At 40.4% G+C, this 23,669-nt stretch overlaps 1 protein-coding gene and 1 non-coding gene across 3 annotated transcripts in view; both read left to right on the plus strand.

Moving 5' to 3' along the window:
• The first annotated feature begins 13,953 nt into the window (after window positions 1–13,953).
• Window positions 13,954–14,060, plus strand: LOC115832079. The gene has a single exon (XR_004027546.1). It is a non-coding gene; the product is annotated as a U6 spliceosomal RNA (small nuclear RNA).
• Window positions 14,061–18,830: 4,770 nt separating this feature from the next.
• The window catches only part of SLC27A6 (solute carrier family 27 member 6), a 74,671-nt gene continuing 69,832 nt past the window's right edge, over window positions 18,831–23,669 (plus strand). The window contains exons 1-2 of one of the 2 annotated variants that reach the window (XM_012505286.2): window positions 18,831–19,400; window positions 19,575–20,321. In XM_012505286.2, the coding sequence (XP_012360740.2) occupies window positions 19,841–20,321 (481 nt within the window). In that variant the 5' untranslated portion in view covers window positions 18,831–19,400; window positions 19,575–19,840. Of the gene's footprint in view, window positions 20,322–23,669 lie in introns of both variants that reach the window. The other variant, XM_030818411.1, reaches the window with a different exon arrangement.

The following is a 23,669-nucleotide window of genomic DNA, read 5'->3' on the forward strand; positions in this document are numbered from 1 at the left end:
TGTGTCTTTGTTCTCGTTGGTTTCAAAGAACATGTTGATTTTTGCCTTCATTTCGTTGTGTACTCAGTAGTCATTCAGGAGCAGGTTGTTCAGTTTCCATGTAGTTGAGCGGTTTTGAGTGAGTTTCTTAATCCTGAGTTCTAGTTTGATTGCACTGTGGTCTGAGAGACAGTTTGTTATAATTTCTGTTCTTTTACATTTGCTGAGGAGAGCTTTACTTCCAACTGTGTGGTCAATTTTGGAATAGGTGTGGTGTGGTGCTGCAAAGAATGTATATTCTGTTGAATTGGGGTGGAGAGTTCTGCAGATATCTATTAGGTCTGCTTGGTGTAGAGCTGAGTTCAATTCCAGGATGTCCTTTTTAACTTCTGTCTCATTGATTTGTCTAATGTTGACAGTGGGGTGTTAAAGTCTCCCATTATGATTGTGTGGGAGTCTAAGTCTCTTTGTAGGTCACTAAGGACTTGCTTTATGAATCTGGGTGCTCCTGTATTGGGTGCCTATGTATTTAGGATAGTTGCTTCTTCTTGTTGAATGGATCCCTTTACCATTATGTAATGGCCTTCTTTGTCTCTTTTGATCTTTGTTGGTTTAAAGTCTGTTTTATCAGAGACTAGGATTGCAACCCCTGCCTTTATTTGTTTTCCATTTGCTTGGTAGATCTTCCTCCATCCCTTTATTTTGAGCCTATGTGTGTCTCTGCACATGAGATGAGTTTCCTGAATACAGCACACTGATGGGTCTTGACTGTTTATCCAATTTGCCAGTCTGTGTCTTTTAATTGGAGCATTTAGCCCATTTACATTTAAGATTAGTATCATTATGTGGGAATTTGATCCTGTCATTATGATGTTAGCTGGTTTTTTTGCTCGTTATTTGATGCAGTTTCTTCCTAGCCTTGATGGTCTTGACAATTTGGCATGTTTTTGCAGTGGCTGATACCGGTTGTTCCTTTCCATGTTTAGTGCTTCCTTCAGGAGCTCTTTTAGGGCAGGCCTGGTGGTGACAAAATCTCTCAGCATTTGCTTGTCTGTAAAGGATTTTATTTCTCCTTCACTTATGAAGCTTAGTTTGGCTGGATATGAAATTCTGGGTTGAAAATTCTTTCCTTTAATAAGGTTGTATATTGGCCCCCACTCTCTTCTGACTTGTAGAGTTTTTGCCTAGAGATCAGCTGTTAGTCTGATGGGCTTCCCTTTGTGGGTAACCCGACCTTTCTCTCTGGCTGCGCTTAACATTTTTTCCTTCATTTCAACTTTGGTGAATCTGACAATTATGTGTCTTGGGGTTGCTCTTCTCAAGGAGTATCTTTGTGGCATTCTCTGTATTTCCTGAATTTGAGTGTTGGCCTGCCTTGCTAGATTGGGGAAGTTCTCCTGGATAATATCCTGCAGAGTGTTTTCCAACTTGGTTCCATTCTCCCCGTCACTTTCAGGCACACTAATCAGATGTAGATTTGGTCTTTTCATGTAGTACCATATTTCTTGGAGGCCTTGTTCATTTCTTTTTGTTCTTTTTTCTCTAAACTTCTCTTCTCACTTCATTTCATTCATTTCATCTTCCATCACTGATACCCTTTCTTCCAGTTGATCGCATTGGCTCCTGAGGCTTGTGCATTTGTCATGCAGTTCTCGTGCCGTGGTTTTCAGCTCCATCAGGTCCTCTAAGGATTTCTCTGCATTGGTTATTCTAGTTATCCATTCATCTAATTTTTTTTTTTAGGTTTTTATCTTCTTTGCCATTGGTTCGAACTTCCTCCTTCAGCTCGGAGTAGTTTGATCTTCTGAAGCCTTCTTCTCTCAACTTGTCAAAGTCATTCTCCATCCAGCTTTGTTCCACTGCTGGTGAGGAACTGCGTTCCTTTGGAGGAGGAGAGGTGCTCTGATTTTTAGAGTTTCTGGTTTTTCTGCTGTGTTTTTCCCCCATCTTTGTAGTTTTATCTACCTTTGGTGTTTGATGATGATGCTGATGTACAGATGGGTTTTTGGTGTGGATGTCCTTACTGTTTGTTAGTTTTTCTTCTAATAGTCCGGACCCTCAGCTGCAGGTCTGTTGGAGTTTGCTGGAGGTCCACTCCAGACCCTGTTTGCCTGGGTATCAGCAGCAGTGGCTGCAGAACAGTGGGTACTGGTGAACCGCAAATGCTGCTGCCTGATCGTTCCTCTGGAAGTTTTGTCTCAGAGGAGTTCCTGGCCGTGTGAGGTGTCAGTCCGCCCCTACTGGGGGGTGCCTCCCAGTTAGGCTACTCGTGGGTCAGGAATCCACTTGAGGAGGCAGTCTGCCCATTCTCAGATCTCAAGCTGCATGCTGGGAGAACCACTACTCTCTTCAAAGCTGTCAGACAGGGACATTTAAGTCTGAAGAGGTTATTGTTGTCTTTTTTTGTCTGTGCCCTGCCCCCAGAGGTGGAGCCTACAGAGACAGGCAGGCCCCCTTGAGCTGTGGTGGGCTCCACCCAGTTCGAGTTCCCAGCCGCTTTGTTTACCTACTCAAGCCTCAGCAATGGCAGGCGCCCCTCCCTCAGCCTTGCTGCTGCCTTGCAGTTTGATCTCAGACTGCTGTGCTAGGAATGAGCGAGGCTCCGTGGGTGTAGGACCCTCTGAGCCAGGTGCGGGATGTAATCTCCTGGTGTGCCGTTTGTTAAGCCTGTTGGAAAAGCGCAGTATTAGGGTGGGAGTGACCCAATTTTCCAGGGGCCGTCTGTCACCCCTTTCCTTGACTAGGGAAGGGAATTCTCTGACCCTTTGCATTTTCTGGGTGAGGCAATGCCTCACCCTGCTTCAGCTCATGCACAGTGCACTGCACCCACTCTCCTGCATCCACTGTCCATCACTCCCCAGTGAGATGAACCCAGTACCTCAGTGGGAAAGCAGAAATCACTCGTCTTCTGTGTCACTCATGCTTGGAGCGGTAGACTGGAGCTGTTCCTATTTGGCCGTCTTGGCTCCACCCCCTGTTTCCTGACTTTTTAATGGTCACCATTCTAACTGGCATGAGATGCTATCTCATTGTGGTTCTGATTTGCATTTCTCTGACGACTAGTGATGATGAGCATTTTTTCATGTGTCTGTTGGCTGCATAAATGTCTTCTTTTGAGAATTGTCTTTTCATATCCTTTGCCCACTTTTTGATGGGGTTGTTTGATTTTTTCTTGTAAATTTGTTTAACTTCTTTGTAGATTCTGGGTATTAGCCCTTTGTCAGATGGGTAGATTGTAAAAATTTTCTCCCATTCTGTAGGTTGCCTATTTACTCTGATGGTAGTTTCTTTTGCTGTGCAGAAGCTCTTTAGTTTAATTAGATCCCTTGTGTCTATTTTGGCTTTTGTTGCCATTGCTTTTAGTGTTTTAGTCCTGAAGTGCTTGCCCATGCCTATGTCCTGAATGGTATTGCCTAGGTTTTCTTCTAGGGTTTTTATGGTTTTAGGTCTAGCATTTAAGTCTTTAATCCATCTTGAATTAATTTTTTTATAAGGTATAAGGAAGGGATCCAGTTTCAGTTTTCTACATATGGCTAGCCAGTTTTCCCAGAACCATTTATTAAATAGGGAATCCTTTCCCCAGTTCTTGTTTTTGACTGGTTTGTCAAAGATCAGATGGCTGTCGATGTGTGGTATTATTTCTGAGGGCTCTGTTCTGTTCTATTGGTCTATATCTCTGTTTTGGTGCTAGTACCATGCTGTTTTGGTTACCATAGCCTTGTAGTATAGCTTGAAGTCAGGTAGTGTGATGCCTCCAGCTTTGTTCTTTTGGCTTAGGATTGACTTGGCAATGCGGGCTCTTTTTTGGTTCCATATGAACTTTAAAGTAGTTTTTTCCAACTCTGTGAAGAAAGTCATTGGTAGCTTGATGGGGATGGCATTGAATCTATAAATTACCTTGGGCAGTATGGCCATTTTCATATTGGTTCTTCCTATCCATGGGCATGGAATGTTCTTCCATTTGTGTCCTCTTTTATTTCACTGAGCAGTGATTTGTAGTTCTCCTTGAAGAGGTCCTTCACATCCCTTGTACGTTGGATTCTGAGGTATTTTATTCTCTTTGAAGCAATTGTGAATGGGAGTTCACTCATGATTTTGCTCTCTGTTTGTCTGTTATTGGTGTATAGGAATGCTTGTGATTTTTGCACGTTGATTTTGTATCCTGAGACTTTGCTGAAGTTGCTTATCAGCTTAAGGAGATATTGGGCTGAGACGATGGGGTTTTCTGAATATACAATCATGTCATCTGCAAATAGGGAGAATTTGACTTCCTGTTTTCCTAATTGAATACTCTTTATTTCTTTCTCTCGCCTGATTGTCCTGGCCAGAACTTCTAACACTATGTTGAATAGAAGTGGTGAAAGGCGGCATCCCTGTCTTGAGCCAGTTTTCAAGTGGAATGCTTCCAGTTTTTGCTCATTCAGTATGATATTCGCTATGGGTTTGTCATAAATAGCTCTTATTATTTTGAGACACGTTCTGTCGATACCTAGTTTATTAAGAGTTTTTAGCATGAAGTGGTGAATTTTGTCAAAGGCCTCTTCTGCATCTGTTTGGATAGTTATGTGGTTTCTGTCATTGGTTCTGTTTATGTGATGGATTACATTTGTTGATTTGTGTATGTTGAACCAGCCTTGCATCCCAGAGATGAAGCCGACTTGATCATGGTGGATACCTTTTGGATGTGCTGCTCAATTCAGTTTGCCAGTATTTTGTTGAGTATTTTTGCATCGATGCTTATCAGGGATATTGGTCTAAAATTCTTTTTTTTTGTTGTGTCTCTGCCAGGCTTTGATATCAGAATGATGCTGGCCTCATAAAATGAGTTAGGGAGGATTCCCTCTTTTTCTATCGATTGGAATAGTTTCAGAAGGAATGGGACCAGCTCCTCTTTGTACCTCTGGTAGAATTCGGTTGTGAACCCATCTGGTCCTGCACTTTTTTTGGTTGGTAGGCTATTAATAATTGCCTCAATTTCAGAGCCTGTTACTGGTCTATTCAGAGATTCAACTTCTTCCTGGTTAATCTTGGGGGGTGTATATGTCCAGGAATTTATCCATTTCTTCTAGATTTTGTAGTTTATTTGTATAAAGGTGTTTATAGTATTCTCTGATGGTTGTTTGTATTTCTGTGGGATCAGTGGTGACACCCCCTTTATCATTTTTTATTGCATCTATTTAATTCTTCTCTCTTTTCTTCTTTATCACTCTTGCTGGCAATCTGTCTATCAATTTTGTTCATCTCTTCAAAAAACTAGGGATTCATAGGTTTTTTTGAAGGGTTTTTTGTGTCTCTATTTCCTTCTGTTCTGCTCTGATCTTCATTATTTCTTGCCTTCTGCTAGCTTTTGAATGTGTTTACTCTTGCTTCTCTAGTTCTTTTAATTGTGATCTTAGGGTTGCAATTTTAGATCTTTCCTGCTTTCTCTTTTGGACACTTAGTACATGGCATCAGTACTACGTGACACATGCACAAGCTTCAATAGCTGATTCGATCAAGTGGAAGAAAGGGTATCAGTGATTGAAGATCAAATGAATGAAATAAAGTGAGAGAAGAAGTTTAGAGAAAAAAGAGTAAAAGGAAACCAACAAAGCCTCCAAGAAATATGGGACTATGTGAAAAGACCAAATCTACCTTTGATGGATGTACATGAAAGTGACGGGGAGAATGGAACCAAGCTGGAAAACACTCTGCAGGATATTATCCAGGAGAACTTCCCCTAGCTAGCCAGGCAGGCCAACATTCAAATTCAGGAAATACATAGAACACCACAAAGATACTCCTTGAGAAGAGCAACTCCAAGACACGTAATTGTCAGATTCACCAAGGTTGAAATGAAGGAAAAAATGTTTCGGGCAGCCAGAGAGAAAGGTCGGGTTACCCACAAAGGGAAGGCCATCAGACTAACAGCTGATCTCTTGCCAGAAACTCTACAAGCCAGAGGAGAGTGAGGGCCAATATTCAACATTCTTAAAGAAAAGAATTTTCAGCCCAGAATTTCATATCCAGCCAAACTAAGCCTCATTACTGAAGGAGAAATAAAATTCTTTTCCGACAAGGAAATGCTGAGAGATTTTGTCACCACCAGGCCTGCCTTACAAGAGCTCCTGAAGGAAGCACTAAACATGGAAAGGAACAACCGGTACCAGCCACTGCAGAAACATGCCAAATTGTAAAGACCATCGATGCTAGGAAGAAACTGCATCAGGTAACTGCCGAAATAAATTACAGGCATGTGCCACCAAATCCGGCTAATTTTTTGTATTTTTAGTAGAGATGGGTTTCTCCATGTTGGTCAGGCTGGTCATGAACAGTGTAGCATCTTTAAATCTCTCGCTGGCTCTGGCTTTCTTGTATCCCTCTTTCACATAAAAGAAACAGTGAGATTGATCACATTGGGTCCACCTGGATAATCTAGAATAATCTCCCTATCCCCAGATGCTTAAAACATATCTGCAAGAGATTTTTTTCCGTTTAAATAACATATTCATAGGCTCTGAGTTTCTGAATGCCCAAAAAGTGGGCGAATTATTGGGCCATTATTCTGCCTGTCACAGTAGATAATACTATCAAAAAATTTCTGCAAAAAATTTAGACAATTTAAATAAAATGGATAAATTCATTTAAAAAACTGCTAAAGCACACTGAAGAAGAAATAGATCATCTAAATAACCTTATATATATTAAAGACATTGGACATGTAGTTATAAAACTTCTGACAAATAAAACTCCAGGCCAAGATCATTTCCCTGATTAATTTTACTATTTAAGGAAGAAAATAATACCTAGTCCACAAAAATTCTCCCAGAAAATTGTAGAGGAAGTCATGCTTTCTTCCTCTTTCTATGAAGGAAGTATCACCCTAATACCAAAAACCAGATGAAAACACTTCAAGGAAAGAAAGAAGTGACCAGTATTGCTCATGGACAAAGGTTGAAAAAAAATAAATAAAAGGCCTAACAGAACGTTACCAAATAAAATCAAACAATATATAAAAAGGGTAACATATCCTGACAAAGTGATTTTTATCCTATGAGTGCAAGGTTGGTTTTTACCCTTGAAAATTAATGAATATAATTCACTTTTTTTTGTTTGTTTTTGAGACAGGATCTCACTCTGTCACCCACGCTGGAGTGCAGTGGCACAATCTCGGCTCACTGCAACCTCTGCCTCTCTAGCTCAGGTGATCTTCCCACCTCAGCCTCTATTGCAATTACAGGTGTGCGCCATCACCCAACTTTTTTTTTTTTTTTCAGTATTTTTTGTAGAGATGAGGTTCTCACTATGTTGCGAGGGCTGGTCTTGAACTTGTGGGCTCAAGCAATCTGCCTGCCTCAGCCTCTCAAAAAGTGTTGGCATTAACAGGCATGATCCACCACAGCCGATCCACAGTATTTTTAGATTGAAAAAGAAATGTCATACGATCATCTTAACAGATGCAGAAAAAAAATATCTTGATAAAACCCAACATCCATTCCAAATAAAAACTCTCATCAAACTAGATGAGAACTTCCATTCCAAATAAAAACTCTCTTCAAACATTGATGAGAACTTCCTCAACATGATTCAAAGTACCTATCAAAAAATCTATATTTAACATTACACTTCATGGTGAAAGAATGAATGCTATCTCCCTAATATCAGGAATAAGGGAACGGTGTCCACTCTCACCAGTTTTATTCAACATTGTACTGTAAGTTTTTGCTAACAAATTAAGAAAAAAACAGAAATAATAAAGGCATTCAAATTTGAAATGAAGAAGTAAACTTATTCATTAGTGGCATGATCATGTACATAAAAAGTCCTGTGGAGTGTGCAAAAAAGTTAATATAGTTAATAAGTGAGGTTAGCAACTGTTCTAGGATACAAGAACAACTTCAAGAAATCAATTATTTTTTATAGCAGCAAAGAAAAATCAGATACTGAATTTTTTAAAACATTACTTATATTAGTATCAAGAATATGAAATACTTATATATCACCTTGACAAAACCTGGACAAAACAGAGGTACACTAAAAACTAGAAAAATTATTGATAGAAATTAAAGAGAACTGAATAAAGGAGAGATATATTGTGTTCCTGGATGGAAAGATTAACATTGGTAAGATGTAAATTCTTCCTTAATTGATTCATAGATCAAATGCATTCTGAATAAAAATTTTCCTAGGTTTTTTTTTCTTTTGGTAGAAATTGACAAAATGATTCTAAAAAGAAGATGCAAATGCAAAGGACACACAGACACAAAAACAACTTTAAAAAATAAATTTAACATTGGAGGACTAATGGTACCTAATTTCAATACTTAGAAAGCTTGAGAAATGGGGACACTGAAAAAATGATGTACAGGCAGACAGATCAATGGAACAAAATAGCACAAAGATAGAGCCAACAATGTATGAACAACTGATTTTTTACAAAATTGCAAAAGAAATTCTTTGTAGAATGTAGAGCTTTGCAACAAATGGTGCTGAAATAATTAGATATCCATATGCAAAATAGTTGCATCCATACCTTGTACCATATAAAAATTAACTCAAAATGGAGCCTAGATAAAAATGTAAGACCTAAAACTATTAGTCTTCTAGAAAAAAAGCATAAGAGAAAACCTGTGACTTTCGCTTAGACATAGTCCTCTTAAATAGGATATAAAAAGCATGAGCCGTAAAAGAAAAAATAATAAATAAAACAATTAAAATGAGGAACTTCTGCCCTTTGAAAGACAATCATAAGTGAATATTTTTTTAAAAGCCACAGACTTGGAGAAAATATATGCAAATCACATGTTGACTTTCTAGGGGCCAAGAAGGGTCCTCTGAAGTTTCACTGAAAAATCTACTTGCAAAAGGCAGATTAATGGGAGAACAGGTGTATATGAGCCAGATATGGTCATTCACATCTGCAGTCTCAGCTATTGGGGAAGGTGAGGTGAGAGGATGTCTTGAGCCCAGGAAATTGAGGCTACAGTGAGTTATAATAGTGCCGCTGTACTTCAGCCTGGGCAAAAGAGCAAGGCTCCATCTCTTAAGGAAAAAAAAACAAAAGGCATACAAATTTACTTAATGTGTGTATACAGGAGCCTTCAGAATAAAGGCCCAAAGATACAGGGGAATCATTCATTTTTTTGCTTAGGTTGAACAAAGTATGAACAACCATGTAGAAATATGATTAGACAAAACAGGTGTGATGTAATGCTAATGGACTGAGTGAGGAAAGCCAGCCAAACCTGTCTGTCTAGATTTTTCTTGGCCTCTCTGTGTAGCATTCCTTCCTTCCAGGTATGGGGCAGGACCTTCTCTGGAATGGGGTCTTAGGCTCTACAGTCAAACAAGATAGGTCAGATAATTTCTTTGTGGCCAGTTCTTACACAGAAACATAAAGGGAAAATTAGAGTAATAATTTTAGGTTTTATGGCTGGCTGTAAGGAAAAGGAGTTCTGGTTTCTATAAACTGCCTTCATGAAGAGGGATTCTAGTTTCGATGGCTAGTCTTAGGGGAAAATGGAGCTGAGAGACAAGAGGGAAGGGTAAGATCAAAGAAAACCTTTTCCTTCTGAGGCTGCTTTTGAGGCCTTCATTTTGGGGTATTGTTTTCTGAGCCCCAACAACTATTATCCAATATATTTTCAAAAACTCTCAAAACTCAATAAGATAACAATAAAAACCAAATACAAAAATAGATCAATGATTTAAGCATTCACCAAGGAAGATATATGATAGTAAATATGCACTTTAAAAGTAGCTAAAGATTATTACTTATTAGGAAAACAAAAATTGATAGCTCAATTTGATATTACAACACAGATATTAGAATGTCTCAAGTGAAAAAGAATTAACATTCCAAGTGTTGGTGAAGTGGAGCAACTAGAACTGCTGGTGGGACTGAAAAACTGAACACTTTGGAAAACATTTTGAAAGTTTCTTCAAAATTTAAATATAACCTTACCCTATAACCCACCCATTCTACCCTAGGGTTTTTATCCAAGAGAATCAAAGGCACATGCCTAGGCAAAGATGTGTACTGTAATATTCATAGCAACTTTATTTGTTTTTTGTGGTTGTTGTTGATTTTTGAGATGGAGTCTCACTCTGTCACCCAGGCTGGAGTGCAGTGGCTCAATCTCGGCTCACTGCAACTTCTGCCTCCTGGGTTCAAGCAATCCTCATGCCTCAGCCTCCCAAGTTGCTGGGATTACAGGTGCCCACTACCATGCCCGACTAATTTTTGTATTTTTAGTTGAGACAGTGTTTCACCATGTTGGTCAGGCTGGTCTCAAACTCCTGACCTCAAGTGATCTGCCCGCCCTGGCCTCCCAAAGTGCTGGAATTACAGGCATGAGGCACCGCGTCTGTCCATAGAAACTTTACGTTTAATAGGCAAACTGGGAAATGACTCAAATGCCACTGAAACGTGAATCAACAGATAAATTATGGTGTATCCATTCAATGGAATATAACTTATCAACATAAAGAAATAAACTCTTTCTACAGTTACAACGTAGATGAATCTGAAAATAAATATGCTGAGCCAAAGAAGCCAGACAAAGCAAAAGGAGGAGTGCATATTATATGATTCATTTATATGGAAATCTAGAACATGCAAACTAATCTATAGTGACAGAAAGCACTGTCAGGATTTGCTTAGTAACAGGGTGGAACAGATGTGGCAGAGAGGTATTATAAAGTGAGGAAACTTCAGGAGGTGATGGATACATCCATTATCCTGATTGTGGTGATTGGTTCATATGCATGTACATATATCAAAACTAAACTATACACTTTCAATATGTGTAGTTTTTATATTATGATAATATATATAAAACATGTCAATAAAGTTGTTAAAAAGACAACATTTATAAGAAATGTAGTAATCTAAAGAACACTTAAATGTTATTAGTAATAATATTTCTTATTGGATATTAAATATTAAAATATACATACACGCCTATATATGCTAATTCTGATTTATTTACCTTGTCATACATTTAAAATAAACAAACAAAAGTAATCTATATACTACTGTGAATGCTTCTGTGGTAGATACTCCTGTATGTGTATGTTGATGAATCTCTATTTTTGATCTAGTAAAAAAGTATAAATTTTTCTGCAAAATCTTCTGCGACCCAGGTCTGCGAAGAAGCTCATGCTTGTAATCCTAGCACTTTGCGAGGCCAAGGTGGGTGGATCTCTTGAGTCCAGGAGTTTAAGACCAGCCTGGGCAGCATGGTAAAACCCTGTCCCTCCAAAAATACAAAAGATACAAAAACTAGCCAGGTGTGGTGGCCCATGCCTATAGTCCCAGCTATTCAAGAGGCTGAGGTAGGAGGATCACCTGAGCCCAGGGAAGTAGAGGTGGTAGTGAGCTGAGATCTTGGCACTGCACTCCAGCCTGGGTGACAGAATGATAAGAGCACATCAGAAAATAATCTTCCAGCTTTGCTAAAAGCAGAAAATAAACTACTGAAGCAAGTGAACACTGGATTACTCTCAAGCCTGTTGCTTTACATAAATCAGAAATCATAGTAAAGAAGTAATTTGTCTATTTCAACCCCTTTATTCTATCTTCTAAAACCTATTCAGCTCATCTAATAATCCTCAAATGCATTATTAAATAATTAAATAATTAACAAGTTTTGAGGAAAAAAAGTCCTCGTGAAGACTTGTCAATCCCTTTCTTATCCTACCTCCACAATGAGTCTACATAATCTGTAAGCTTATCCAACCCTTCTCCTAATTCAACATGAGAAAATATGCGAAGCATCATGCCTGTGATGAAAAATGGGATATTTGGAAAGTTTCTATTTTGCTAAATGAGTTCCCTACCTTCTACATCTTCTGCTCCACCATCTACCCTTGTCTCTGTGCTGTGCCTCCTGCTCTATATTCAAATGGTAGACTGCCTCTTAAACTTTCTGTCCTGCATTTGAGTCTACCCCTTCCCTGCCTCTGGTAGCAGCACTGCCCAATTAATTGTCTTACCCTCATTTTAGTGTTTGACTACCTCTGAAAGATACAAGGGTAGCCCTGAGTTATGAGTGGCAATACAGAGAGATGCTAAAGTAAAAATAAACCATTAACAATGTTCTCAATAGTTCAGCAAATTATCTTTTCATGAATTAAATTCTGATGCATTTGTCATTCATCAAATAGATCTTTGGCACCGTGGTGATTTAAAGATCAATCAAGCCTGAAAGTCAGTGGGGGATGACCGCTGCAAAAGTTGAAAGATTGGCATATTCCAATTTACAGATGTTGGCACCTGCAGCACTTCTAGTAAAAAAGCCCAAAAATGGGTCCCAGCAGTGATATTTCTCTCACAGGAGGGCTAAGAGTACTTAAAGTATCAGGTAACATTGCTCCATTGATAAATAGGTGCTTTTTTGCTAAAGAAAGACTCTGTTGACTCAGTGAAGTCAAGAAACTATAATATGCCTAAGGCAGACCCATGTTCCTTCGACTCTCCCCATGATAATGTAACTGGCCATTGTAGTTATGTTAGAACAGGGTTATCATGCCATATCTCCTAGTTCTTTACTCTTCATACTGAGGCTGATGAAGAGGGAGGTGCAAGTAGGGGAGATTCTGTGGGACAGAAATAGGAGGGGATGATAATGCCAGGGTTCAAATTTGGGAAGAAGGGGAAAAAAGTTTCAGATAAATGTTTTCTTGCTGTGTTAGTTTGGACCCTGAGCATCAGCCACAGAACCTCTTTTTGCTTTAGTGGAAGGTCCAAGTAGAATAACACTGCAGAGATGAGAGCTGTAGCTTATGCCTGCCAAGGCTGTCTGATATGTAGGGATCTGAAGAAGTTGTGCCTATGGCCGTAGTTTTGTATCTTTGATTTACCTGCTTTGGGCCTTTTTATTTGTCACGCAGCTTCTCTAAATCCTAGCCTGCTATTGAAATAGCCACAATGATAGTGACAGGAATAAAAGCTGTTGTAATGAAGAAAGTCTACTGAATAAATGCCTGGAGAGAATTACAATGTGGCAAATGTGTTCCAAATAAGTGAATGATAGGCTAGATAATACAGCACCAGAGGTACCCCTCAGCTTGCAGTGTTCTCTCCATTTACTATTGGCTTGGAAGTGGCTACTGCATAGAACTATATAAGTATCTGGAATTTCTGAAAGAGGTTCACTAAGAGAAGAATATGAATTAGGATTCCTTACTCTTGTGTAATCTTGGAAGACAGAGGATGGGAAGATGTGAGTGTACATAGCTGGTGATGGTTCATGGCAGGAGGTTGAATTGGGCAGTCTTGTTTAATCTGAGTGGGAAGATCAATTTGTAGGTACACTGAGATCAGATCTTAGAGTGCTTGGGTGCCAAGAACAAATACAGAAATTCTTTGGTCCGCCTGGTGAGACAGGTATGTTCTGTAGAGTGTGAGTCATTAAGTCAGGTGGACATAATCAGGTGACCATGAAGCTCAGACTTTGTATGCTTAATATCACCAGTAGTTCACCAGTGTCATGCCAAGGCACTGGCAGAGTGCCAGAAATAAGATTTCCTGGTAAGATGTGACTGAATTAATTAGCATTTCCTCTAGAACCTTTTCAAAAATGGTCCTGAGTTTCAAGAGGCACTCAGGTACCTAACCTTTGACCACTGATGTGCCCAGATGACAGCAGCCAGTTCTAACTATGCTTCTACCCTTCCCAGGTAAGTCCTCTAGCCTGAGGTTCTCCTGGCATGTTATTGATAGAAGATGTGTCCCTTATATTCTGATTTTTAGAGATAGGTGCAAGTCACAAGTCTATTTCAGTTTTCAGGTTGTTCGAATGGGGCCACAAGATCTGGCATTGACTGTTTCTTGGAGACCTATAGCTGTGATGGAGTAGCAGGTTTTCTCCATCTTTTTCTGTCTTTCATTAGCCAAAAATAAAATAAAATAAAATAACTCAAAAACAACAACAAAAATATCAAATTTGTAGTTCTATTCATGACATTTTCAGACTGAAAATAGTCCAGATTGTGCTCACTTCGGCAGCACATACACTAAAATTAGAATGATACAGAGAAGATTAGCATGGCCCCTGCGCAAGGATGACATGCAAATTCGTGAAGCATTCCATATTTTTCCTTACATCTTATACAAAAATTAATTCAAGATGGATTAAAGACTTACATGTTAAACCTAAAACCATAAAAACCCTACAACAAAACCTAGGCAATACCATTCAGGACATAGGCATGGGCAAGGACTTCGTGTCTAAAACAACAAAAGCAATGGCAACAAAAGCCAAAATTGACAAATGGGATCTAATTAAACTAGCTTCTGCACAGCAAAAGAAACTACCATCAGAGTGAACAGGCAACCTACAGAATGGGAGAAAATTTTTGCAACCTACTCATCTGACAAAGGGCTAATATCCAGAATCTACAAAGAACTTAAACAAATGTACAAGAAAAAAACAACCCCATCAAAAAGTGGGCAAAGGCTATGAAAAGACGCTTCTCAAAAGAAGACATGTATGCAGCCAACAGGCAGATGAAAAAATGCTCATCATCACTGGCCATCAGAGAAATGCAAATCAAAACCACAATGAGATACCATCTCACACTAGTCAGAATGGCCATCATTAAAAAGTCAGGAAACAACAGGTGCTGGAGAGGATGTGGAGAAATAGGAACACTTTCACATTGTTGGTGGGACTGTAAACTAGTTCAACCATTGTGGAAGTCAGTGTGGTGATTCCTCAGGGATCTAGAACTAGAAATACCATTTGACCCAGCCATCCCATTACTGGGTATATACCCAAAGGATTATAAATCATGCTGCTATAAAGACATGTGCACACGTATGTTTATTGTAGCACTATTCACAATAGCAAAGACTTGGAACCAACCCAAATGTCCAAACATTTTTTCCTTCATTTCAACCTTGGTGAATCTGACAATTGTGTGTCTTGGAGTTGCCCTTCTCCAGGAGCATCTTTGTGGCATTCTCTGTATTTCCTGAATTTGAATGTTGGCCTGCCTTGCTAGGTAGCGGAAGTTCTCCTGGATAACATCCTGAAGAGTGTTTTCCAACTTGGTTCCTTTTTCCCCCGTCACTTTGATGTACACCAATCAAATGTAAATTTGGTCTTTTCACATAGTCCCATATTTCTTGGAGGTTTTGTTCATTTCTTTTTACTCTTTTTCTTCTAAACTTCTCTTGTCACTTCATTTCATTCATTTGATCTTCAATCACTGATACTCTTTCTTCCACTTGATTGAATCAGCTACTCTAGCTTGAGCATATGTCACGTAGTTCTTGTGCCATGGTTTTCAGCTCCATCAGGTCATTTGAGGTCTTCTCTATGCTGTTTATTCTAGTTAGCCATTCGTCTAATCTTTTTTCAGTGTTTTTAGCTTCTTTGCGATGGGTTTGAACATCCTCCTTTAGCTCAGAGAAGTTTTTTATTACCGATCATCAGAAGCCTTCTTCTCTCAATTCGTCAAAGTCATTCTCTGTCCAACTTTGTTGCATTGCTGGTGAGGCACTGCGTTCCTTTGGAGGAGAAGAGGTGCTCTGATTTTTAGAATTTTCAGCTTTTCTGCTCTGGTTCCCCCCATCTTTGTGGTTTTATCTACCTTCGGTCTTTGATGATGGTGATGTACAGATGGGGTTATGGTGTGGATGTGCTTTCCGTTTGTTAGTTTTCCTTCTAACAGTCAGGACCCTCAGCTGCAGGTCTGTTGGAGATTGCTGGAGGTCCACTCCAGACCCTGTTTGCCTGGGTATCACCAGCAGAGGCTGCTGAACAGCAAATATTGCAGAATGGCAATTGTTGCTGCCTGACCCTTCCTCTGGAAACTTCATCTCAGAGGGGCACCCGGTTGTATGAGGTGTCAGTCGGCCCCTACTGGGAGTTGCATCCCAGTTAGGCTACTCGGGGTCAGGGACCCATTTGAGGAGGCTGTCTGTCCATTCTCAGATCTCAAACTCTGTGCTGGGAGAACCACTACTCTCTTCAAAGCTGTCAGATGGGGCCGCTTAAGTCTGCAGAAGTGTCTGCTGCCTTTTGTTCAGCTATGCCCTGCCCTCAAAGGTGGAGTCTACAGAGGCAGGCAGGCCTGGTTGAGCTGAGGTGGGCTCCACCCAGTTTGAGCTTCCTAGCCACTTTGTTTACCTATTCAAGCCTCAGCAATGGCGGATGCCCCTCCCCCAGCCTTGCTGCTGCCTTGCAGTTGGATCTCAGACTGCTGTGATATCAGTGAATGAGGCTGTGTGCACGCCTCTTATTTTTAATATTCGGTTTGCTTCGTGAGTCCTTGTGTTGAATGCTATTGTGGGCAATGATTATTCATTAATACAAATAAACATTAGATTATAGGAAGAGTAAGCTTCCCATGAAAACCGAAGTTATTATCAGATCCTAAAAGCAGTAATTAAAAACCCTGTTCCCAGGAAGAATTGTAAAGTGGATGACTCCTGCATCCAGCATTCTCCCATTCATTTTTAGAGCCATCCAACTCCCTCAGTCACTTCACTGCCATCTCCTTTCCCAAGCCCAGCTGCTGTCTAGATCGTCAGAGCTTCTTGGCCCATTGTAAGCACTCATCATGATGTTTAGCCACCAACCCAGGATTGTTTGGCATGTTTCTAAATTTCTTGGTTTTCACTCAAACCTCCCATAACCCAAATGATGACTGCTATAGAATTGCATCTGAAGACTTATGAAAACAAGTGATTTGACAGCAAAGAGTCAGAATTCTTAGGTTACAGTGGCAAAATCCTGTGGGCTCCATGTCTGTCATATATTGTTATTTGTTCAGTCTTACTTTGATCTACTCACTAAACAATTCGTCCTCCATAGAACTGAGGGTGCAAAGGTGGTTGGTAGTGGGTTAAAGAGGAAAGTCAAATCAGAAATGAAGAAGAGGTTGAGGAGACCATATGTAGATTAAAAATAAACTTTTTTTGGGCATTGATTTTCATTTAGTCACAATATTTTTATTTTCAAATAACATTAAAGAAAAACATACAGTCTTTCTATTTTCTAAAGGAGAAGCAGAGAAATATCACACTGTTCCTAGTTAAAAGTAATGTTAGCAGGAATGTCTAGACTATTTCTATGTGTTTATTTCTCTTTATTTTAGTTAAATGATAGATTTACTCACTTGCAACTAACTCTTGCTATATTTCTCCCATTTCAAAATTCTTAAACTATTGTAGCTAAAAAGTGTATCTATTTTACTTAGCTGCTTTTGGTAGCATTGGAAAGCGAATGCAAAATTTCTGGACAAAATAGAAACAGATACATGGGCTAATATAGGAATATACACAATACTGTTAACTGTCCCAAGATTTTTCATTGATTACCTCTTCCATGGTGAGATTTCAGGCATAAAACTGGTTTGGGTTACTACAAAGTCTGGCCCAACATATACTTACTTGTAGTTCTTCCTAATAAGTCAAACAAGCTCACATTTATGGTGCTGAATATATTCTAGATTCATTGTATCTGTAGTTGCTAAAAATTTAGTTCCATCCCTTAGGATGGTATTAGAATGTCCACGATAAGAAAAATAAGTGTAGCAAAATAAAAGAAATGCCACACCTATCTTTCTGTATTAATTTTTTCCACTGGAGAAGGACAGATTTTACTCATTAAAACTACAGAAGTCTGAGACCAACTGCTCCATATTCTTTTGTGCTCTTTAAATGTTGTTATTTGGAGGTGACTTCATTAGACTAAAGCTAGAAGAGAAAACAATAGAATGTCAAAGATGCTTTTCAAGTTGTAAACTAACGTTTTAAGTTACAAACTACTTGATACTATTTTCTTAATTAAAAAGATACTTCTGAATCGAAAAGATCAGAGCTTCTGAGTAAATTTAGAAAGCATTTTTTTTGTCATTTACAGAAAAGGGCTTCAAGAGCCTATGTTCCTTTGGCTTTAAGAGCTCTTCACTGTGACTTCAAAGTAATCATTTTCAGATTAATAAACTGGTGCTCGTCTTTGGAATTATCAGTTTTTCTTTTATTACAGAATCTGAGGTTAGCCAGAATCCATCTGCAGAACATGAGGCAGAAGAGAGAAACACCTGACAAGGTGAGGCCATCCTTAACTATTTTAACACATGCAATTGACCATTTATACTCACTTAAAAGCAGACAGCTGGGATGATGGTGTCTGCTAGAAAAAAAGTGTAACGAAATGTTTAGTTTTTTGATCTTTAGTAAAATTTCATCTTCGTATAAAATTTTGTTATCCATTCCACTAACTTGTTACTTCTCCATTCCACCTTCCCACGCCCTTTAGAATCCTTAGTTTGAAGACGTAATTCTTTAAATTATCTGTCTCAGGGAGGGGGGAATCTTGTTACTTTTAAGGACTGAAAATAGCATTATAAACTTTGTTTTTATTTTTAAATATGAATATCGACTGAAGCTCTCAAATCAATCAATATTGTTGCCACATTTTGTAAAATGCACTGTCTTGGCCCTCTAACGATAGAGTTCTAATATAAATGTAAAAACCAACCTATCAACATGTTTTCAAAAATACTATTTGTAAAGAACAGTACAATTTTGTGGTGTGTCCAAATATTCCTTTCTTTCTTACAAAATATTATTGGATCTGTCCAGTTCCTAAATATTCCTTCCCTCCCTCCCTCCCTCCCTGCCTCTCTCTCTCTGCAGTTTCTTTGATGTTTGTTCTTTTCTTTCCATTTTCTAGTTATTAATTGGTTCAATGGATGACCTTTGTGCGACACTGTTCTACCTTATCAGCCTCGCCAGGGCCCCCGCGCCGCCCAATTCCAGCAACCCTAGTTCTCCTGTGACCCCAAGCCTTCCAGATCCCTGGGTTTCCCCCCACGGGGCTGTCACATTCTTCCCCGCCAGAGACGCCAGTGGCGGGCCTCCTCCCTGGGGTGTGAGCAGGTCGGTGCGCCACACTTCCCTAGGTGGCCGGACGCGCGCCCAGGGAGAAGCTGGGGGCGGGGCCAAGGCTGTTCCGGCTGCAGCACGCCAGGGGATGTGGTTGGCCCTGAGCCTGGAGACCCAAGGTGGGCAGCAACACTCCCGCCGCGGTTCGGAGGAGAGATACACTAGGCCAGCCTAACGACACTGGGAGTGCGAGCTGCGGCTGGGGTAGGGGCAGCCCCTTCCAGCGGGCGCGTGGGTCACCAAGGAGCAGTTCTCCGAGACCCGTTGCGTCCGAGGGACTGGGCGGGGCTGAGCGGGGCAGGACGGGGGCGGCGCTCAGGAGCCCTGGAACCCTCTGGCCCTGCGGCCACGGGTCGAGGCGTGGTCCTGAGCCCCTGCGCGGTTTCTGGTGCGTAGAGACTGTAAATCGCTGCGCTTCTCAGTCATCATCATCCCAGCTTCTCCCAGCTCGAATTCAGCCTCCAACTCAAGATCCCGGGAAAGACTACCTGAGAGGAGAAAAGCTTCTGTCCCTGGACCTTCTTCTGAGGGTGGTGAGGTTTGTTTAGGGTCGCAGAAGCAGGGAGGACTGACTCAGCCCTCATAGAGAAGAGGGCTGGAAAGTCCTGGGGAACTTGCAGGGCAAGGGCCGCTGTCGCGGTTGGGAGGCGAGGGCGCAGCGCTGTGGTTCTAGATGCCAAGACCCCTGAGGGTCTGTGTTGGTTTCTCGCAGGAGTCGGAGGCTCCCTGCTCTCCAGCCGCCCAGTGACCCAAGCTTAATCTTCAGCACCACTTGGGGCGACCTTTTCGGTGCAAACTTAGGATTCTGTTTCTCAGGATTCCTCCCCACCCCGCTTCGCCCCGGAAAAGCTGACAAGAACTTCAGGTGTAAGCCCTGAGTAGTGAGAGGACCTGCGGTCTCCGCGGAGAGCTGTGCCTGGAAGAGAAGGACTCTGGTGGGGGCTGAGATCAGAGCTGTCTTCTGGCCCGGTGGCCCCCATGCTTCTGTCATGGCTAACAGTTCTAGGGGCTGGAATGGTCCTCCTGCACTTCGTGCAGAAACTCCTGTTCCCTTACTTTTGGGATGACTTCTGGTTCGTGTTGAAGGTGGTGCTCATTAGAATTCGGCTGAAGAAGTACGAAAAGAGAGGGGAGCTGGTGACTGTGCTGGATAAATTCTTGAGTCATGCCAAAAGACAACCTCGGAAACCTTTCATCATCTATGAGGGAGACATCTACACCTATCGGGATGTAGACAAAAGGAGTAGCAGAGTGGCCCATGTCTTCCTGAACCATTCCTCTCTGAAAAAGGGGGACACGGTGGCTCTGCTGATGGGCAATGAGCCGGACTTCGTTCACGTGTGGTTCGGCCTCGCCAAGCTGGGCTGCGTGGTGGCCTTTCTCAACACCAGCATTCGCTCCAACTCCCTCCTGAATTGCATCCGCGCCTGTGGGCCCAGAGCCCTCGTGGTGGGCGCAGGTAGAGTATGGGGTGTGGTCTGCCTATATAAAATGGCAACCCACCTGCTTTCCTACCCTTTTTTTTTTCTTTAGGATAATTCGTAACTAATATTTTGGGTGAGTGAAGTGTGCGTGTTAACAGTACAAAATAGTTTTATGATTCTATGCTGGTTTAGCAACTGTCTCCTCCCTTCAGGCACGTAGTTTCAGAAAACTTTTATGAAATCTCTGCTTCCTACCATTTTGAGACAGGGACAGTTTTACTGTCCTGTAAAGTGAGTGCAAGAACACACAGAGAGAGAACTTGGTCAGTTCTAAATTTTATCAGCTCTGACAAAATGATGAATAGGAAAGTTATCTGACTTCATTGTGACACATCTACCTACCTCTAATTGTACTTTATCAGGGATGACTACATTTGCAGAAGAGATATGTTTAATGGAAAAGTACCTGAATTACTTTCTTCATGTCTGATCTTATTTTATACTGTCTGCAAGCTAAGACTTGCCTAGCAAGGTTGCACTCCCACCCGTGAGCCAGAACGTGGGCTCTTGGCAGACTCTAGGAGCCTTCTATTTCTTCTTCTGATCCTTCCGTGCATCCTTGTCTTTTTTGACTAAGTTCTACCCTTCCTCCTCTCCCTACCTTGGAGTTAGGACATCTTAGGCTACACGTATTTTCGCTGAACTGTAAAGAAAAGCCTGGGGTTTAGTGGCTAATTAGTAAAGAAACTAGGAAGATGGGTTGCTTAATGAAATAGAAGTGAAATACGAAAAATGATACTTATTTGCTGTTATGTAAATGGTTTATGCAGAGTCTTCTTCAATGAGGAAGGAAGGTGCAGAAAGAGGAAGATCTATTGCAAGGACCATAATGAAAATATTTCAGTATTTTAGATTAATAGATACATACCAGTACCTTGTATAAAGTTTTTAAACTCACAGAACAATATGGAAAAATATATTTATACACTGGTGATCTCTAAGTTATAGAACTTTTCAAATAACCTTTATCATATAATATTTGTATATCAAACAAAAATGAGTTAGGCAGTATACGGAAAATGGGCTAGCCCTTCAAGGCTATCACTGTTCCTAGTTCTTTTCAGTTCAACTTGTGGTCTGATAAAGTGGCAAATGTTTACTTTTTCTTATTTATTATTATTTTTATTATTATACTTTAAGTTCTAGAGTACATGTGCGCAGCGTGCAGGTTTGTTACCTATGTATACATGTGCCATGTTGCTGTGCTGCACCCATTAACTTGTCATTTACATTAGGTATTCCTCCTAATGCTGTCCCTCCCCACTCCCCCCACCCCATGACAGACCCTGGTGTGTGATGTTCCCCACCCTGTGTCCAAGTGTTCTCATTGTTCATTTCCCACCTATGAGTGAGAACATGTGGTGTTTGGTTTTCTGTCCTTGTGATAGTTTGCTCAGAATGATGGTTTCCACCTTCATCCATGTCCCTACAAAGGACATGAACTCATCATTTTTTATGGCTGCATAGTGTTTCATGGTGTATATGTGCCTCATTTTCTTAATCCAGTCTATCATTGATGGACATTTGGGTTGGCTCCAAGTCTTTGCTATTGTGGATAGTGTCGCAATAAACATACGTGTGCATGTGTCTTTATAGTAGCATGATTTATAATCCTTTGGGTATACACCCAGTAATGGGATGGATGGGTCAAATGGTATTTCTAGTTCTAGATCCTTGAGGAATCGCCACACTGTCTTCCACAATGGTTGAACTAATTTACAGTCCCACCAACAGTGCAAAAGTGTTCCTATTTGTCCACATCCTCTCCAGCACCTGTTGTTTCCTGACTTTTCAATGATGGCCATTTTAACTAGTGTGAGATGGTATCTCAGTGTGGTTTTGATTTGCATTTCTCTGATGGCCAGTGATGATGAGCATTTTTTCATGTGTCTGTTGGCTGCATAAATGTCTTCTTTTGAGAAGTATCTGTTCATATCCTTTGCCCACTTTTTGATGGGGTTGTTTGATTTTTTTCTTGTAAATTTGTTTAAGTTCTTTGTAGATTCTAGATATTAGCCGTTTGTCAGATGGGTAGATTGTAAAAATTTTCTCCCATTCTGTAGGTTGCCTGTTGACTCTGATGGAAGTTTCTTTTGCTGTGCAAAGCTCTTTAGTTTAATTAGATCCCATTTGTCAATTATGACTTTTATTGCCATTGCTTTTGGTGTTTTAGTCCTGAAGTCCTTGCCCATGCCTATGTCCTGAATGGTATTGCCTAGGTTTTCTTCTAGGGTTTTTATGGTTTTAGGTCTAACATTTAAGTCTTTAATCCATCTTGAATTAATTTTTGTATAAGGTGTAAGGAAGGGATCCAGTTTCAGCTTTCTACTTATGGCTAGCCAGTTTTCCCAGCACCATTTATTAAATAGGGAATCCTTTCCCCATTTCATGTTTTTGTCAGGTTTGTCAAAGATCAGATGGTTGTAGATGTGTGGTATTATTTCTGAGGGCTCTGTTCTCTTCCATTGGTCTGTATGTCTGTTTTGGCACTAGTACCATGCTGTTTTGGTTGCTGTAGCCCTGTAGTATAGTTTGAAGTCACGTAGCGTGATGCCTCCAGCTTTGTTCTTTTTGCTTAGGATTGACTTGGCAATGTGGGCTCTTTTTTGGTTCCATATGAACTTTCAAGTAGTTTTATCCAATTCTGTGAAGAAAGTCATTGGTAGCTTGATGGGGATGGCATTGAATCTATACATTACCTTGGGCAGTATGGCCATTTTCACAATATTGATTCTTCTTATCCATGAGCATGGAATGTTCTTCCATTTGTTTGTGTCCTCTTTTATTTTGTTGAGCAGTGGTTTGTAGTTCTCCTTGAAGAGGTCCTTCACATCCCTTGTAAGTTGGATTCCTAGGTATTTTATTCTCTTTGTAGCAATTGTGAATGGGAGAACACTTATGATTTGGCTGTTTTTCTGTTATTGGTGTATAGGAATGCTTGTGATTTTTGCACATTGATTTTGTATCCTGAGACTTTGCTGAAGTTGCTTATCAGCTTAAGGAGATTTTGGGCTGAGATGCTGGGCTTCTCTTAATATACAATCATGTCATCTGCAAACAGGGACAATTTGACTTCCTGTTTTCCTAATTGAATACCCTTTATTTCTTTCTCTTGCCTGATTGCCTTGGCCAGAATTTCCGACACTATGTTGAATAGGAGTGGTGAGAGAGGGCATCCCTGTCTTGTGCCAGTTTTCAAAGGGAATGCTTCCAGTTTTTGCCCATTCAGTATGATATTGGCTGTGGATTTGTCATAAATAGCTCTTATTATTTTGAGATACATCCCATCAATACCTAATTTATTGAGAGTTTTTAGCATGAAC

The sequence above is a fragment of the Nomascus leucogenys genome, chromosome 2 (assembly GCF_006542625.1).
Source record: "Nomascus leucogenys isolate Asia chromosome 2, Asia_NLE_v1, whole genome shotgun sequence".
Classification (NCBI taxonomy): domain Eukaryota; kingdom Metazoa; phylum Chordata; class Mammalia; order Primates; family Hylobatidae; genus Nomascus; species Nomascus leucogenys.